This window comes from Electrona antarctica (assembly GCF_951216825.1).
Source record: "Electrona antarctica genome assembly, chromosome: 2".
Classification (NCBI taxonomy): Eukaryota; Metazoa; Chordata; class Actinopteri; order Myctophiformes; family Myctophidae; genus Electrona; species Electrona antarctica.
In genome coordinates, this window is record NC_136807.1 from 63,919,043 (window position 1) to 63,936,907 (window position 17,865).

Here is a 17,865-nt window from a genome sequence, read left to right on the forward strand (position 1 = left end):
TTCATTTTACGTTCCCAGTTGAATTAAACATCTACTAATAAGGGTCCATTTGGTTTAATTTTACACTCTAGAGAGATATAATAAAATAGGGTCCATTTGGTTTCATTTTACACTAGAGTTAAAGATCTAATAAGGGTCCATTTGGTTTCATTTTACACTAGAGTTAAAGATCTAATAAGGGTCCATTTGGTTTCATTTTAAACTAGAGTTAAAGATCTAATAACTATAAGGGTCCATTTGGATTCATTTTACACTAGAGTTAAAGATCTAATAAGGGTCCATTTGGTTACTGCAACTCTCCATATCATTTAGCTGATGGGGACCACCTGGAACCCCCTTAAGGACCACTGTTCTGAACCCTTTGCCACGTGGGGCTAATTTGCATCATTTTTTTCCTCCCAAAGTCAATATAAAAAATCTAATAAAATGCTCCACATCCATTTCCCTTTAACACAATGAGCGCCGGGATTTCTTTCAAAATAGGAGCTTGTGGTGCTGGGCAGATATGGCAGCTTTTACTCTGAAAGTTCAGAAACCAGTGACATTATCGATGGGGAATCCAAGCTAATAGAAACTGCATGCTTTCTATTTCTGAAAATGGTGAAAATGGATGCCATCGTTCTCACGATAATACAAATCTATGTTTAAAGAAAATCGGCCTAACGATGATGTCACTGGTGGATGGTTTTCTGAGCTGTCCACAGCCCTCCTATGAGACACAGACTGGTTTCTGAACTGCCCACAGCCCTCCTATGAGCGTGTGTGTGTGTGTGTGTGTGTGTGTGTGTGTGTGTGTGTGTGTGTGTGTGTGTGTGTGTGTGTGTGTGTGTGTGTGTGTGTGCGTGCGTGCGTGCGTGCGTGCGTGCGTGCGTGCGTGCACGCGTGTGTGTGAGATCAATCGTCACTTCTTCACGCCAGCCTCCTTGTGCTCTGCTCAGCTGCAACAAGGAGAGAGAGAGCGAGAGCGAGAGCGAGAGAGAGAGAGAGAGAGAGAGAGAGAGAGTAGCAGAGCAGTCTCCCTCGCCCAGCCACTCAGACTCAGCTGTGAGAGCACAGAGGCGGATGGAACAGAACAGAACAGTGAGAGAAACCAGCGTGTTGTGGCAGAGAGCTGTCTTTATATTTCATAATATTAATAATAATATTAACCACTCACCGCTCTGGATCGCTTCCTCCGTCAGGAGACATCAGGATTATAGGAGCATCTTTTGGGGTTTAAAACTTGGATGTTATTTACAGAAACAACGCCTTGTCTTTCTGAGAGGGATAATAATCAGCACCACGGAGGAACACACACACACACTCGCGCGCACGCACGTGCATACACACACAAGTGGCCGGAGAGAAGCTGTGTTTGTGTTGATGGACACTTTACATTAATATCGGTAAGTTGTCACATAAAATATCTAAGGGTCCATTTGGTTACGTTCACACTAGACCTAATTATAATGTTTATTGTAGCCCAGATATTTGAGCAGATATGGACAAATGTTTTGGCTGCTGCGTTTTATTTGGTTTTTACACTTCTGTTTGCAATGTATTTAATTAAATGACCAGGACATGATGTTGTTGTCCTCCTGCTTTTGATGCTAATTAATTAACGAGGCCACAGTTAATTGTTGTTAATTATAGGTTATAATTAGGCTATACCGTTAAGAGCGTTTGTTTTGTGCTTAAATAATTTAAGCAACATTTTCAGTGATGTTGTTGTTGACACACACACACACACACACACACACACACACACACACACACACACACACACACACACACACACACACACACACACGCCGCGTACATGTGGTGAGTATAACGCTGTGTGCTGTAACGGCAGACAGAATGATGCTCAACAGGTTTCTGGGTCGCTATAGTCGGTACTGCTTGAGCTACTGGTGGCGGCGGAGCGTAAAATGAAACCAAATTGACCCGCATGGGTCCATTTGGTTTCATTTTACGCTCTCCCAATTGAATTAAAGATGTACTAATTAGGGTGCCGTTTGGTTTCATTTTACGCTCTCAGTTGAATTAAACATCTACTAATAAGGGTCCATTTGGTTTCATTTTACACTCTAGAGAGATCTAATAAAATAGGGTCCATTTGGTTTCATTTTACACTAGTCAAAATTCTACAACTCCATAATTTAGCTGGGGACCACCTGGAACCCCCTCATGGACCACTGTGGGTCCCAGGACCACTGGTTGGTTGAGAACCCTTTGCCACGTGGGGAAAATTTACATATTTTTCCCCCCCAAAGTAACAAATAAAATGAAATGCTCCACACCCCCATTTCCCTATAAAGGACCACTTCACCACTTTTCAACCACTTTTCAACCTATCTTCATATAATTGGTCCTCACTTATGTTCATGATAAAATCTACATATGAGTGTCTCATAGGAGGGCTGTGGGCAGTTCAGAAACCAGTATGTGTCTCATAGGAGGACTGTGGGCAGTTTAGAAACCAGTCTGTCTCATAGGAGGGCTGTGGGCAGTTCAGAAACCAGTCTGTGTCTCATAGGAGGGCTGTGGGCAGTTCAGAAACCAGTCTGTGTCTCATAGGAGGGCTGTGGGCAGTTCAGAAACCAGTCTGTGTCTCATAGGAGGGCTGTGGGCAGTTCAGAAACCAGTCTGTGTCTCATTGGAGGGCTCTCATAGGAGGGCTGTGGGCAGTTCAGAAACCAGTATGTGTCTCATAGGAGGGCTGTGGACAGTTCAGAAACCAGTGTCTCAGGAGCTGTGGGCAGTTCAGAAACCAGTCTGTGTCTCATAGGAGGGCTGTGGGCAGTTCAGAAACCAGTCTGTGTCTCATAGGAGGGCTGTGGGCAGTTCAGAAACCAGTATGTGTCTCATAGGAGGGCTGTGGACAGTTCATAAATCAGTGTCTCAGGAGGGCTGTGAACAGTTCAGAAACCAGTCTGTGTCTCATAGGAGGGCTGTGGGCAGTTCAGAAACCAGTCTGTGTCTCATAGGAGGGCTGTAGGCAGTTCAGAAATCAGTCTGTGTGGGCTGTGGGCAGTTCAGAAACCAGTCTGTGTCGGGCTGTGTGCAGTTCAGAAACCAGTCTGTGTCTCATAGGAGGGCTGTGGGCAGTTCAGAAACCCATCCACCAGTGATATCATCGATGTTAATAGAAACAGCATGCTTTCTATTTCTGAAAAGTTGCAATGCGATAGTGGAAGCCATAATTCTCACGATAATACAAATCTATGTTTAAAGAAAAACGGCCTAACAATGATGTCACTGGTGGACAGTTTTCTGAACCGCCCACAGCCCTCCTATGAGACACAGACAGAGTAGGAAAAAAATGGTGCTATTTTACTTTTTTGAGCGGATTGTTTCCGGGTCATGAGTAAAAGCGACCATGTCTTTCCGGCACCTCAGAGCTCCTATTTTGAAGGACTTCCGGCACTGATTGTGTTAATACCCTGATTCTATGCTAGTGTGACTGGCACAGGTCTCTAGACGCCACAGAGAGCCATGTTGTAACTCAATACAGGGCTTTCTGAGAAGCATTGCCTTTTAACTAGGCTAATTAAATTAATTAAGGACATTAGGCTTAATTCATCCCCTCTCTGTGAGGAGATGCAAAGTATTATTAAAAATAAGAAAATGCTCCACATTCTTACAAATGTGAGGGACTCCAATGTGAGGACCATATTTAAAAATCATCTCTCTCTCTCTCTCTATCTCTCTCTCTCTCTCTCTCTCTCTCTCTCGCGCTCTCTCTCTCGTATGCCAGCGTGTCAGTGGCCACTCTCCTTTGTGCCAATGCTGGCCCCGGTGATAATGATACAGAGTTGAGTATGATGAATACCGATTGATTGATTGATTGATTGATTGATTGATTGATTGATTGATTGATTGATTGATTGATTGATTGATTCTTTATTTAAGTGCCATGCTTCCGAAGAAGCCCAGCCCATATGGACTTACAGGACACTTTTTACAGTTTACATAAACAATGACATTATGACAATAAACCGACATGACAGTTTGCAAACAAAGTATATGAATACCAATGATAAGTACTACCAATTCAGGATATTGTTTACAAATTCATTACATTGTTTCTGTACTTTGGTGTTTAAACTTTAGCATTCCTTCTTCATCTAGTGTAAACTATCCTCTCTCTCAATCCAATGCAATTTAAATAAAGGTGAAGTAAAACTAGAATGCACTAAATCGCTACAGAGTTCTCCTGATACCAGGTTGCCTAGCCCTGCACTCGATTACAGAGCATTGTAACTCAATACAGCCAGGGGTTTCTGAGAAGAGTATCTTTTCAGGGTAATTAATTAATTTCTTGACTAATTCATTAAGGAAATCCCTCCCTAGCTGTGATATAAGACACAAGTTCAGCCTGTGTCACTCACCTCATAGCCTGGAAGGAAAGAAGCAGACACTGTGAACACATCAATTCTACATGAGTGATTGTTATTTCATCTTCATTTGCATTAACAGTGGTTTTCATGTCATCTATTATATATTGGACTTCTATAGAGCGCCAAAGTCCTGACGTCACTCGCTCATCCCATGGTTCTGCCTGGTTCACGGAAGTAATTTCTCTATGGAGAATAACATGGGCTCGATCTTAAAATCGTTTCATATAAGCATTGTGGTCCAAAAATAAACAGCTGTCTCTATGTTGTTGTCAGGGAGGTGTCTCTGTATCGTTTGCGACCGTCAGTCACTCATATATGATACAGTCTGTTTCTAGTGAAAATGTAACTAATTCAGCAGCAGTAATCAATCAATCAATCAATCAATCAATCAATCAATCAATCAATCAATATTGTTGGCTTATAGCTGTGGTTCTCAACCAGCGGTCCACCAGTGGGTGGGGGGGGGGGGGAGTTCCAGGTGGTCCTCCCCCAGATAAATGATGATGGAGAGTTGGTAACCAAATGGACCCTTATCAGTGATGCAAATAGCCTGCATCCTTTTAGACTGACTAAATGGAGAGAGGACACAATCATGTCACCCTCCTGGGATGCAATACTGTACTCAGTACTGTACTCTAACGTCGTTGAAGTGGGACTCATACAATGTCCCCGGGACCCATCTAAAAGACCTCCTGGAACCCATCCATCCATCCATCCATCCTCAACCGCTTATCCGTAGTCGGGTCGCGGGGGCAACAGCTCCACCAGAGAGCTTCCTCCTGGGCCTGTTTGACCATTACATTGAAAACCTATTTACATCAATGCCTTATTCCTACATCTTTCTCTCTTGACAGTGTCAAATGAAACTGCGTTAAATTATTGTTAAACATCTGCATTACTTAATTTACAAGTCAACACAATTAGAGAATGTAGAAGAATTGTAATTTTTATCAACGTTTGCTTGTTATCTCTCCTAATGGTAGCAACATCAATACAGCATGAAATTGTGGACAAAATCGTATCCAACGATAACAATATATTCTTTGGTTTTGCGTCTGAGAGGCTAAATCTCATCAAATGGTGGTCCGTGGGTCAAATGGGTCTGAGAGGCTAAATGTCATAATGGTGGTCCTTGGCTCAAATGCTGAATAAATAATGGACCTTGATATGAAAAAGTTTGAAAACCTATTGTCTTCATTGTCACTGTCAGGATATAGAAGACATTTGTAGAATCGTCCTCAGGTCGAAATGGGATAAACCTCTCTCTCTCTCTCTTGCTAAAATCGGTGAACCGATTTTCCCACAGACGTTTCAGAAACTATTCATTTAAAGATCTGTAAGCCTCGGACAACGCCAACAGCCGATTTGACAAATCATGACCATAAACAATTTATTTTGGGCCGAACAAAATAATTAGAAGAAAAACAACAAAAAGAAGTGTTGTAACCTGCCCTTTTTTTGTCTTTCTAATTATTTGTTCAACCCAAAAACCTTTATTTACGTTTATTGTCATGATGTGTCAACTGGGCAGTTGGCTTTGACCGAGGCTTACAGGTCTTTAAAGGTATATTCAGTGATTTGACTTAATTCAAATATCACTTGTTTTTTCTTTTTTTCTGGATAATCCTCCCTACTATAGAGCCCCTGGGGTCAAAAAACCCTAGTTTCAGTTTTGGTGGCGGGTGGCAAAACCTTCATCCAATCAGGATGAGAGGGGCCTTCCTCCAATCATGATCGAGTGGGGGCGGGCCTTGGTGCACATGCTGTTGGCCTGTTGCACTTCCCCCCACTGTAGAGCGTGCATGTGCACATTTTGTTACCGGGGCGGACTGGGTGGTTTTCCAAATCACCCAAATCACTGAATGCTCCTTTAATGAATAGTTTCTGAAACGTCTGTGGGGGAAACATCTATTGGAAATTCTCTTCCGGGACACTCATCGGAACGCAGTGATCCCAGCGGCTCCGTCCCTTTAGAGCAGACATCACACTGGCTGGGCCAGGCCCGAGTGGAATAGTAAGGGAGTGGCGACACACTTTGATCTCGCCGCAAAGTGGGGTGCTATGGGCTATTGTTCCACACATTGGAACTATCCCATTGAGACAAAGCGGGGTGCTATGGGCTATAGTTCCACACATTGGAACTATCCCATTGAGACAAGGCGGGGTGCTATGGGCTATAGTTCCAAACATTGGAACCAAACATTGGAACTATCCCATTGAGACAAAGTTGGGTGCTATGGGCTACAGTTCCAAACATTGGAACTATCCCATTGAGACAAAGCGGGTGCCTATGGGCTATAGTTCCACACATTGGAACTATCCCATTGAGATAGAATGAGCACTTCCGCATTCCATTGTTAAAATGGGAGTCAACGCTAGTGTCACCAGTGCCACTCTCTTACTAGATTACTCTGGGCCAGGCTAGTACAATGACGTGACAATAAAGATGATTGTGATTGTGATTCTACCGGTACCTACTTGTTAACAGCTTGAATGCCTTAAATTTACGGCCGTCTTTCAGGCTAGACTGCCTATGTTTAAAGTTACCTTTGAACAGACCGCTGAGTTGCTTGTCATGAAAGTCCACATTAAAACAGTGTAATCGCTTGTTATAGTGTTGAAAAATATTCCAAAGTGCCGACCAGAACAACAGACCGGACGGGGCAGCCGCGCGCTGCTTCCCATAACCCTTTGCACGCCGGAGCGACGGACCTTTTTGCAATGACGTCATCAAAACGCGTCTCATATCCGGTGGATTTCCCATATGACTCAAAACTGATTAAAAACGTGGATTAAACAATGAAAACATAACTCGGGCAACTCATTCATCGCAGGGAAAGTGTTGACTCGTGAATAGAAGTCAAAGTGTTAAAACTGTGACGTGACGATGTGATGACTGTGATTCCAGATGGTGAGTGAGCTGAAGAAGCCAAGCCGGTCGTGAAGGAAGGAAGGCGCCCCGCGGCCTCCTTCTCAGCTAGCAGCTATCCGCTAGCATGTCGGCGGGGGTGTCGGCGTGGCTGCCCTTCGCCCGGGCGGCGGCCATCGGCTGGATGCCCGTGGCCAACCTGCCCATGCCCGTGGCGCCCGCGGAGAATTGTGGTGGGCAGCACCACCACCGCAAGGACGAGCTGGTGGTGCTGAACGTGAGTGGCCGGCGCTTCCAGACGTGGCGGCAGACGCTGGAGCGCTACCCGGACACGCTGCTGGGCAGCTCGGAGAAGGAGTTCTTCTACGACGAGGCGTCGCGCGAGTACTTCTTCGACCGCGACCCCGACGTGTTCCGCAGCGTGCTGAACTTCTACCGCACGGGCAAGCTGCACTACCCGCGCTACGAGTGCATCTGCAGCTACGAAGACGAGCTGGCCTTCTTCGGCATCATCCCCGAGATCATCGGAGACTGCTGTTACGAAGAGTACAAGGACCGCAAGAGGGAGAACGCAGAGAGACTGCAGGTAGGAAAGAAGCAAGTGTTGATTTTCACAGCTTTTTTATTGTCCTCAATGCAACGTTTCGGTCCTTCGACCTTCCTCGTGCATGAGGAAGGTGGTGCGGGTCTCCCTCCTCCTCTACGTATCTACAGTCTGCTGCTTTGTCACCGACGCAGCTGTTGTTATTAATAAGTCGAGTGTGCTTCCCTTCAAATAGATTTTGACAGCAAAACACGTTATTGCAGAGACCAGGATTACTGCATGTTTTTTGTGAGGGTATACCTGCCCTAGGGGACACGACACAAGAGATTATTAGTGTGCCCTGACCCCCCTTTCCTCGGAAAATGCAGATTACATTTTGAGTTCTAAGCACATTTTCATCATCGCGATAATATCCATCCATCCGTCTTCCACCGCTTATCCAGTATCGGGTCGCAGGGGCAACAGCTCCACCAGAGAGATCAAGACTTCCCTCTCCAGAGAAACATTAGTGACTTCCTCCTGGGGGATCCCGAGGCTTTCCAAGGCCAGTGAGTCGATGTGTTTCCTCCAACTGGTCCTTGGTCTGCCCCGGGGTCTCCTCCCAGTGGGATATGCATATGTCGTAAATATTCTCATGTTAACACTCCGATTGCCCGGGGTTATTTAATCCATTAAATCAGAGCGCCCAGCGATTTATAGCACTGGGCGACTTTTACCGACGGACCGGATGTTATCCCGGATGTGGATGTAGCAGCTAAATGTAGCCAAAACACTCTAGAGGCGATCTACAACAACAGGAGGTATGATTAATTACTAAGTTACTAATAGAAAGGACAGTGAACTTGGTCCTGGGCGCTGGGTGTTACTAATAGAAAGGACGGTGAACTTGGTCCTGGGCGCTGGGTGTTACTAATAGAAAGGACGGTGAACTTGGTCCTGGGCGCTGGGTGTTACTAATAGAAAGGACAGTGAACTTCGTCCTGGGCGCTGGGTGTTACTAATAGAAAGGACGGTGAACTTCGTCCTGGGCGCTGGGTGTTACTAATAGAAAGGACGGTGAACTTCGTCCTGGGCGCTGGGTGTTACTAATAGAAGGTACGGTGAACTTCGCCCTGGGCGCTGGGTGTTACTAATAGAAAGGACGGTGAACTTCGCCCTGGGCGCTGGGTGTTACTAATAAAAAGGACGGTGAACTTCGTCATGGGTGCTGGGTGTTACTAATAGAAAGGACGGTGAACTTCGTCCTGGGCAATTGGATTGTTAACAGTGATGCAAATAGACTGCATTCTGCATCCTTAAGCCCAAACCACACCAAAGGGTCGGGTCAGGACGAGAGAGTTTTTTAAGGTCAACCACACCAATGCAACTCATTGGTGACTCACTAAATTGAGAAAGGACACAATCATGTCACCCTCCAGGGGTCCTGGAATGCAATTCTGTACTCAGTACTGTACTCTAACATCGTTGAAGTAGAACTCGTAAAATGTCCCCGGGACCCGTCTAAAACAGTGGCTCCCAAACCTTTTCATGTCAAGGACCCCCACATTGACAATAATTTGCCCGTGGACCCCCATTTGAAAATATATGCCAGGGACACCCATAAGAGATGATTTGTACTGCTCTAGCAGTGATTCTCAACCCGTTTAATTTCAAGGACCCCCAGTTAGCATGCATATTAGTCTACGGACCCCCATTTAATGACATTTATATCACTGGGATGCCAAATGTATATTGTAAGATCAATGTAAATTTGACTCTGAGAGTAAACCAAGAGTAACCAAGGGTCCATTTGGTTCCAAACTATCATTTAGCTGGGGACCCCCTGGAACTCCCTGAAGGACCCCTGGGCGTCCCCACACCCCACTTTGGGAAGCACTTATCTAAAAGACCACCCCTGGGTCCCGGGACCCATTACATTGAAAACCTATTTATTTACATCACTGAGTTAATTTAAATGTTTTGACCACAATAATGATATGTAATTAACCCAATCTGGGCGGGAACCCCTTTTGGTGTTTTCAGCATTATGATATGCTTTACCTATTGAAAAATAGCAGATCTACAAGCTCGCTACGAGCTTGTAGATCTGCTATTTTGAATAATCGTGAAAATGTGGTGCAAATCTTGAATATATATGAATTCAACGTTTTTAACTCACATCTTTGCTTCAGAGGGGGTCCCTGGAACAACATATTTTCAGATGGGGGTCCAAATTACATATAATTCTGGGGGTCCTTGACATGAAATAGTGTGAGAAACATAGGGTTTTCAGAAAACTGTCAGGATTCAGAAGACCTTTGTAGAATCAAACTAAATGTTCCGTCCCTTACCCCACTACAGGACGATCTAGACGACGAGAACAAAGACAAAGCAAAGCCTCCCAACATGACGTCCAGAGAGTCCATGTGGCGAGCCTTCGAGAACCCTCACACATCCACCATGGCGCTGGTGTTCTACTACGTCACCGGCTTCTTCATCGCCATCTCCGTCCTCACCAACGTGGTGGAGACGATGCCCTGCGGCGCCGCGCCCCACCACAAGGAGGTGTCGTGCGGCGACCGCTACACGGTGGGTTGTGTTTGGTTTTTTTAACATTGGTCCAGTTGCTAAGCAACGCCGCTGTCACCTCCAGCACCAGGATATTTGCAAACGGCCCCATATATACACCTCCGTTCAAAGTAGGATTTTCAAAGCCTTATAACTCTGAAAATACGAGCGCTGTCCATGCATGGTGATCGCCATCCATCCGAGGTTCGGATGTCATTTGTGATTTTGTACCGCATCGCTCCCGACAGGTTAACGTCTCTGGCGAAAGGTAAAAAAAGAGCGTGAGCTAATGATAGCCGATGGTTACAATGGTGGTCTGGAGGCTGGTAAACAGGATGTGGAGGCTGGTAAACAGGATGTTGACATGAGCAAAAATCACTGAACCGGCTGGCAAACTACACTCTGCTGCCACCTAGCGTGGCAAAAAAAAGATGGGAGCGCTTGTTTCACCTGGCAGTTAACACTAGCGTGTCTGAACTAAACTCACCTACTACTCTGACGGCTAACGGTCATGATGACCGTGTTTTTCATGCAATTCCATTGGCCACTCTCTTCCGTGCATCTCTTGTAATGCTCTTCACACCTCTCCCCCCGCGGCGGGGGGTTGACGACTTGCCATTGTCTTCTAAATGTCACATTCCAACTAATTCAAGGCAGCGTTTCAACTCGACAGGACAACTCGACTTATTTTTTCTTTTTCATTCCAGTTTACCAAACTATAATTATAGTGACGGTGTGAGCGCTATATTGAATACCCTTGCACAGCGCGAGGTAATTAACGCCAACTGCCTGCAAATTATTTGGTCTTTGATTGTGTGATTAACAGATTATATATAAAAATCCTTTTAGACCAAATAACAAATACAATACTGGGAGTTGGGGGTGCGTCAGCTCGGTCAGGAGGTAACAGGGGTCCAACACAGTTTGGGAACGGATAAAACACTGTCCGACTTTGTATTGAGCAAATAAAATACCACAGCCAGAGCCAGGCACATTGCCCAGTCGAAAATACGACTGGGCAAATGACAAAATACGACATTAGAGTTATATATTGTAATTTTTATATAGAGGGGGAAACATTATAGGCTACACGTGTATGGGTAAGGGGCCAGGGCGCATCGATGTAATTCATATATATTTGATTGATTGTGCCAGTGCCAGAGGTCTGCATCTCAGCAGCAGCTGAGGTTTATAGCAGCACGGTTTATATACCATAGGATAGATCTCCCTCTCCGCGAGAGAGGGAGAGAGAAAAAAAGAGAGCCGTGATGCGTGCAAATCAGTTCCACTGGTCGCGTGCAGAAAAGTTTACAGACAAAGAAGGACGGACAGAACTGTTATCGTTTGACTGACAAAACATTTAGAGGTTCGGGACTATCGGGTTGGACTGATTTCCAACACTGTCATTTTTATTTGGAATCGCATCGGCAAGGATTCTCGCTCCAAGGAAAGGAAATGTCGGTCGGGTCAAACAGCTCGTAGTCACGATGCTATAAACTTTATTATTCCAGGATAATTGATTTATTTTTATCATCACCATCTTACATAATTATGCTATAAAGATGGCGTGTATAGTCAACATTTATTTATATCTATTGAGCTATGCGCTTGGTGGAAACAATACGCCAGTCAGTCAACTGGCGTATTAGTCATTGTTATTTCTGCAAACCGCATATAACAAATATAACCTCTAAAACAACATTTAGTCTATGTTGTGAGTATACATTCGTAATGTAAGTTTGCCTACATGTAGAAGTAGTTGGAATGCAACTCCTCCAGCCGGGAGGGAGGTGTGAACATCACTGCTTGCGGGGGAGAAAGGGGGACGGCGGTCAATTTGACCGAAAAAGTGCAGATATAGTAGGTATAATGCCTAAAATCATATTTACAAAACGTTTCAGATGAAAAAAAAACAGAGACGATTTGAATCGAACATTTAGAAAAAGTCATGCAAGGAGAACTTTCTCAGGACTTAATGGGCAAAGAAAATCCACTTCAAAATTTCAAAATCGGTCAGAAAGACCGCTCCGACGTGCTAGTGTTAACCTGAGGACGATTCTACAAATATCTTCTAAATCCTGAGAGTTTTCTGAAAACCCTATGTTTCTATGTCAGTCGTTCTCAAACATTTGCATGTCAAGGACCCCCAAAAATATATGTAATTGGCCACCGACCCCCATCTGAAAATGTTGTTCCAAGGACCCCCTATAGAAGCAAAAAAAATGAGTTAAAAACGTTCGCTCTGAAAGAATATATATATATATATTCAAAGATTTGCGCCACAATTTCACAAATTTAAAAAAATAGCAGACCTACATGCCTCGCTATGAGCTTGTAGATCTGCTATTTTTCAATTGCTAAAAGTATAACATAATGCTTAAAACACCAAAAGCGGTTCCCGTCCTGAATGAGTTAATGATACGCATGTCATTCTTGTGTTTTCCCAACAGGTGGCGTTCTTCTGCATGGACACGGCGTGCGTGCTCCTCTTCACCGTGGAGTACCTGGCGCGGCTGTTCGCGGCGCCGTGCCGTGTGCGCTTCGCTCGCTCCGTCATGTCGGTGATCGACGTGGTGGCCATCCTGCCGTACTACATCGGCCTGGTGATGACGGACAACGAGGACGTGAGCGGAGCCTTCGTGACGCTGCGCGTGTTCCGAGTGTTCCGCATCTTCAAGTTCTCCAGACACTCGCAGGTAACTTCATCCATTTAGACCTGAGGACCATTCTACAAATGCCTTCTACATCCTGACAGTTTTCTGAAAAACCCTCATGTTCCCAGTTACGTTCCAGAAGTGAAATGAACACGCTCCTCCATCACAGGGCCTTCGCATCATGGGCTACACTCTGAAGAGCTGCTAACATCATGGTTCTCTCCATGTCCCCTCACCATGTATCTCTCCATGTCTCTCAGGGCCTTCGCATCCTGGGCTACACTCTGAAGAGCTGTTCTCTCTCACCATGGTTCCTCTCCATGTATCTCTCTATGTCTCACCATGGTTTTCTCTCCATCTCTCTCACCATGGTTTCTCTCCATGTCTCACCATGGTTTCTCTCCATGTCTCTCTCTATGTCTCACCATGGTTCCTCTCCATGTCTCTCAGGGCCTTCTGAAGAGCTGCTAACATCATGTATCTCTCCATGTCTCTCAGGGCCTTCGCATCCTGGGCTACACTCTGAAGAGCTGTTCTCTCTCACCATGGTTCCTCTCCATGTATCTCTCTATGTCTCACCATGGTTCCTCTCCATGTATCTCAGGGCCTTCTGAAGAGCTGCTAACATCATGTATCTCTCCATCGCTCTCACCATGGTTTCTCTCCATGTCTCACCATGGTTTCTCTCCATGTCTCTCACCATGGTTTCTCTCCATGTCTCACCATGGTTTCTCTCCATGTCTCACCATGGTTTTCTCTCCATCTCTCTCACCATGGTTTCTCTCCATGTCTCACCATGGTTTCTCTCCATCTCTCTCACCATGGTTTCTCTCCATGACTCACCATGTATCTCTCCATGTCTCACCATGGTTTTCTCTCCATCTCTCTCACCATGGTTTCTCTCCATGTCTCACCATGGTTTCTCTCCATGTCTCACCATGGTTTTCTCTCCATCTCTCTCACCATGGTTTCTCTCCATGACTCACCATGGTTTCTCTCCATGACTCACCATGGTTTCTCTCCATGTCTCACCATGGTTTTCTCTCCACCTCTCTCACCATGGTTTCTCTCCATGACTCACCATGTATCTCTCCATGTCTCACCATGGTTTCTCTCCATGTCTCACCATGGTTTCTCTCCATGTCTCACCATGGTTTCTCTCCATGTCTCACCATGGTTTCTCTCCATGTCTCACCATGGTTTTCTCTCCATCTCTCTCACCATGGTTCCTCTCCATGTCTCACCATGGTTTCTCTCCATGTCTCACCATGTATCTCTCCATCTCTCTCACCACGGTTTCTCTCCATGTCTCACCATGGTTTCTCTCCATCTCTCTCACCATGGTTTCTCTCCATGACTCACCATGTATCTCTCCATGTCTCACCATGTATCTCTCCATCTCTCTCACCACGGTTCCTCTCCATGTCTCACCATGTATCTCTCCATGTCTCTCAGGGCCTTCGCATCCTGGGCTACACTCTGAAGAGCTGCGCCTCAGAGCTGGGCTTCCTGCTGTTCTCTCTCACCATGGCCATCATCATCTTCGCCACGGTCATGTTCTACGCCGAGAAGGGCTCCACTTCCTCCAAGTTCACCTCCATCCCCGCCTCCTTCTGGTACACCATCGTCACCATGACTACACTCGGGTAAGGAGGCGTATATATACGTCAACACCATTGTATTGTGTTGAGCGCACGCGTGCGCCGCCACGTGTGTGTGTGTGTGTGTGTGTGTGTGTGTGTGTGTGTGTGTGCTCGTGTGTGTGTGAGATTTGTTTGTTTGTTTTAAGTCGGTTTAAAGTTGGTTTAAAGTCGAGGTGCAATGGCTTTATAGTTGGCGTATACGCCGACGACACTCAAGGTTTCTGTTTATTGTTACGTCTTGTGTACAGACTGGTGCACACTGGACGCGTTTTTTTGAAAACTGATGGAGAAACGCAGCTAAAAATCCGAAAAACACGCTCTGTCTGCAGGGACCTTAAGATAACAACAGTAGAATAATTATTTAAAAACTAGCGCTTTCCTTTGCCGTGGTGTCTTTCTCGTTCTCGAGAAACGCGGTCTCGGTGTGTTACTGCAGTCTTTCTCGTTCTCGAGAAAGACACCACCAGACACCACTGTACTGTACTGTACTGTACTGTACTGTACTGTACTGTACTGTACTGTACTGTACTGTACTGTACTGTACTGTACGTGGGAGGAAGTGCTTTGAGACTGCGTGGCCGTTTTCCATGCGGCAGCAACGTTTGTTTTAGTGTGTGTGTGTGTGTGTGTGTGTGTGTGTGTGTGTGTGTGTGTGTGTGTGTGCGTGTGCGTGCGTGTGCAGTGAATCGGTATCGTTGTGTTACACATGCACGTGGTCTCAAGATTCGACTTTATTGTTCCATCTTGTGTAACAGTAAAACTTGCAAACCAGTGACAGAAAGACTGACAAATCACCGAATGGGACAAAGGGGTTTGTGTGTGAGTTTGACTGCAGACAACAGTGCTGGTCTTTAGGGAGAAACGGGAGGCAGCGCATCACAATCTTCCTCTTTTCTCCTCCGTAATGGCTGTGGCATCGCCTGGCCTTTCCACGTCACCCGTGGGAGTATAAAGACACACACACACACACACACACACACACACACACACACACACACACACACACAGTCGCACGCACGCACGCGCACACACACACACACACACACACACACACACACACACACACACAGTCGCACGCACGCGCACACACACACACACGGATGGATAATAGGCTATATAGAAGTGAGCGGGGGGGAATAAGGTAAAAAAAAAAAAAACACATTGCTGTGAAACAAAAAAAGAGAGATGGAGTGAAAGATAACGGGAACTGTGCTCCGCTCTGCCTCTTTGTGTTGACTGTACGTGCGTAGGTGGGTAAGCAGGAACAGCATTATTTCCGAACCAACCAAAACATGCACTGACTCCCTTCCCCCTCACACCATCACAACTAACAAAGCTGCGCTTCTGTTTTTGCGAGAACATGCACTTGTTGTTCGCCGTTGGTCGTGACAATTGATTTCTTTACGCCGTAAAAGGCTGTGGCAGGAAGTCAGGGCATATATTTATATACTGACGCTGTGGCATGTTTTATTTAACACATTGAGACCTGAGACCAGATTGATTCTACAAATGTCTTCTAAATCGATCTTGTCAGTGGTTCTTGAACTATTTCATGTCAATGACCCCCAAAAATTATATGTATTCGGCCGCCGGCCACCATTTGAAAATGTTGCTCCAGGGATCGACTACCATGCAGAAGCAAAGATTGGAGTTAATTAAAGAATGATTACTATATGCCAGGATATCGCCCGTTCAACGTGTGTGTGTGTTTGTGTGTGTGTGTGTGTGTTTGTGTGTGTGTGTGTGTGAGCGTGCGTGCGTGCGTGCGTGCGTGCGTGCGTGCGTGCGTGTGTGCCTGCCTGCCTGCCTGCCTGCCTGCCTGCCTGCGTGCGTGCGTGCGTGCGTGCGTGCGTGCGTGCGTGCGTGCGTGTTTTGTCGGATTAGGTGTTGATCTCTCATTAGCCGATGAGAAGTACAGGCCGGTGCCATTACAGCGACCGCTATGCTCCGTGCAATGAGCAGAAATGCCGCCTGGGACGGGGATTTGGAGATAAAAGCGACGGAAAACGTGGTCTACAAGCTTGTAGATCTGCTATGTATTTTTCAACGGCCCAAGTTTAAAAATGGTTAAAAAGTGGTGACACAGGTTAATTGTCACCAAGCCTGTTTCCATTGTTGCACCTCCAGGCCTGTATACGCCTAGTTAAACCTGCAGCCCTCGGCCCTTCGTAACTTACCAAAGCCATGAATCGCCTCCTCGGATTAGCTTTGCGAAACGGAACAGCTGTGGCGAACGTGCATCGTTTGATTTGCGAGCGGAGGGGGATAACATAATGTTTATGTCACTATAAATGTCTTCCTGTCATGTATGGTCCGTATATGTATGCATGGAGATGAGAACTGCACAAATCAAGTCATTAATGACCAGACAGTGGATTCTCAGTAAATGGTGAGAACATTGTTTCACTGAGAAATGACTCATTCTTATGTCACTTCTACCTTTCCTCCTGTCATTGTCATTGTTCTATACCAGAGCTTTGCCTGTCGGCCACCGGCCTACTGGGAACGATGCAAGTTGGGAACCCACTAGTATGCAATACCCGTTGTCATAGCGCCCATTTTAACGGTCTGTCCCTTTTGTGTCCAGATATGGAGGAGATCTCTGTGTCTGTCTGTCTGTCTGTCTGTCTGTCTGTCTGTCTGTCTGTCTGTCTGTCTGTCTGTCTGTCTGTCTGTCTGTCTGTCTGAAGAGTGCAAACTGTCCTTAAGTAATCAAATGGCAGGTGTGTGTGTGTGTGTGTGTGTGTGTGTGTGTGTGTGTGTGTGTGTGTGTGTGTGTGTGTGTGTGTGTGTGTGTGTGTGTGTGTGTGTGTGTGTGTGTGTGTGCGGTTGCCATGGCAACCAGTTGGCTGAGGCAGAGCCTGGGAATATTTAGGTCCATGCACTGACAGAGCCTGACTGACCAGAGCATTTTGAGGTGGTTTTCTGGACAACAGTATATCCCACCGACTCGATGCCGGGCACCGCACCCCCTGTGGTGGTGTTTGGAACGTGTGTGTTCGAATTTGAAGTCGGTGGAGCGAATGGTTCTCGAGTTACGTGGATTACAGACGTACACACACACACACGTATACAACATGTACAGAGACACGGTGCATTTATTGCCAGACAGTACAGTCAGTTTACTGAGCGTAACCATTCATACATACATCCATCCCTCATAATCTGGGTTAGGGTCTTATTACGGCGGACATTATGCATATATGTGCACAGCAGCGCGTCACGC

General features: G+C 45.9%; 1 protein-coding gene across 1 annotated transcript in view; it reads left to right on the forward strand.

Annotated features, from left to right (window-relative positions):
* Positions 1-7,378: 7,378 nt before the first annotated feature.
* The window catches only part of LOC306934502 (A-type voltage-gated potassium channel KCND3-like), a gene marked incomplete at both ends in the record, with an annotated part of 161,465 nt that continues 150,978 nt past the window's right edge, over positions 7,379-17,865 (forward strand). Inside the window, 4 exons of the mRNA XM_079517089.1 lie at positions 7,379-7,837; positions 10,136-10,363; positions 12,793-13,038; positions 14,452-14,642. Coding sequence (XP_079373215.1) covers positions 7,379-7,837; positions 10,136-10,363; positions 12,793-13,038; positions 14,452-14,642 — 1,124 coding nt within the window. The remainder of the gene's footprint in view (positions 7,838-10,135; positions 10,364-12,792; positions 13,039-14,451; positions 14,643-17,865) is intronic.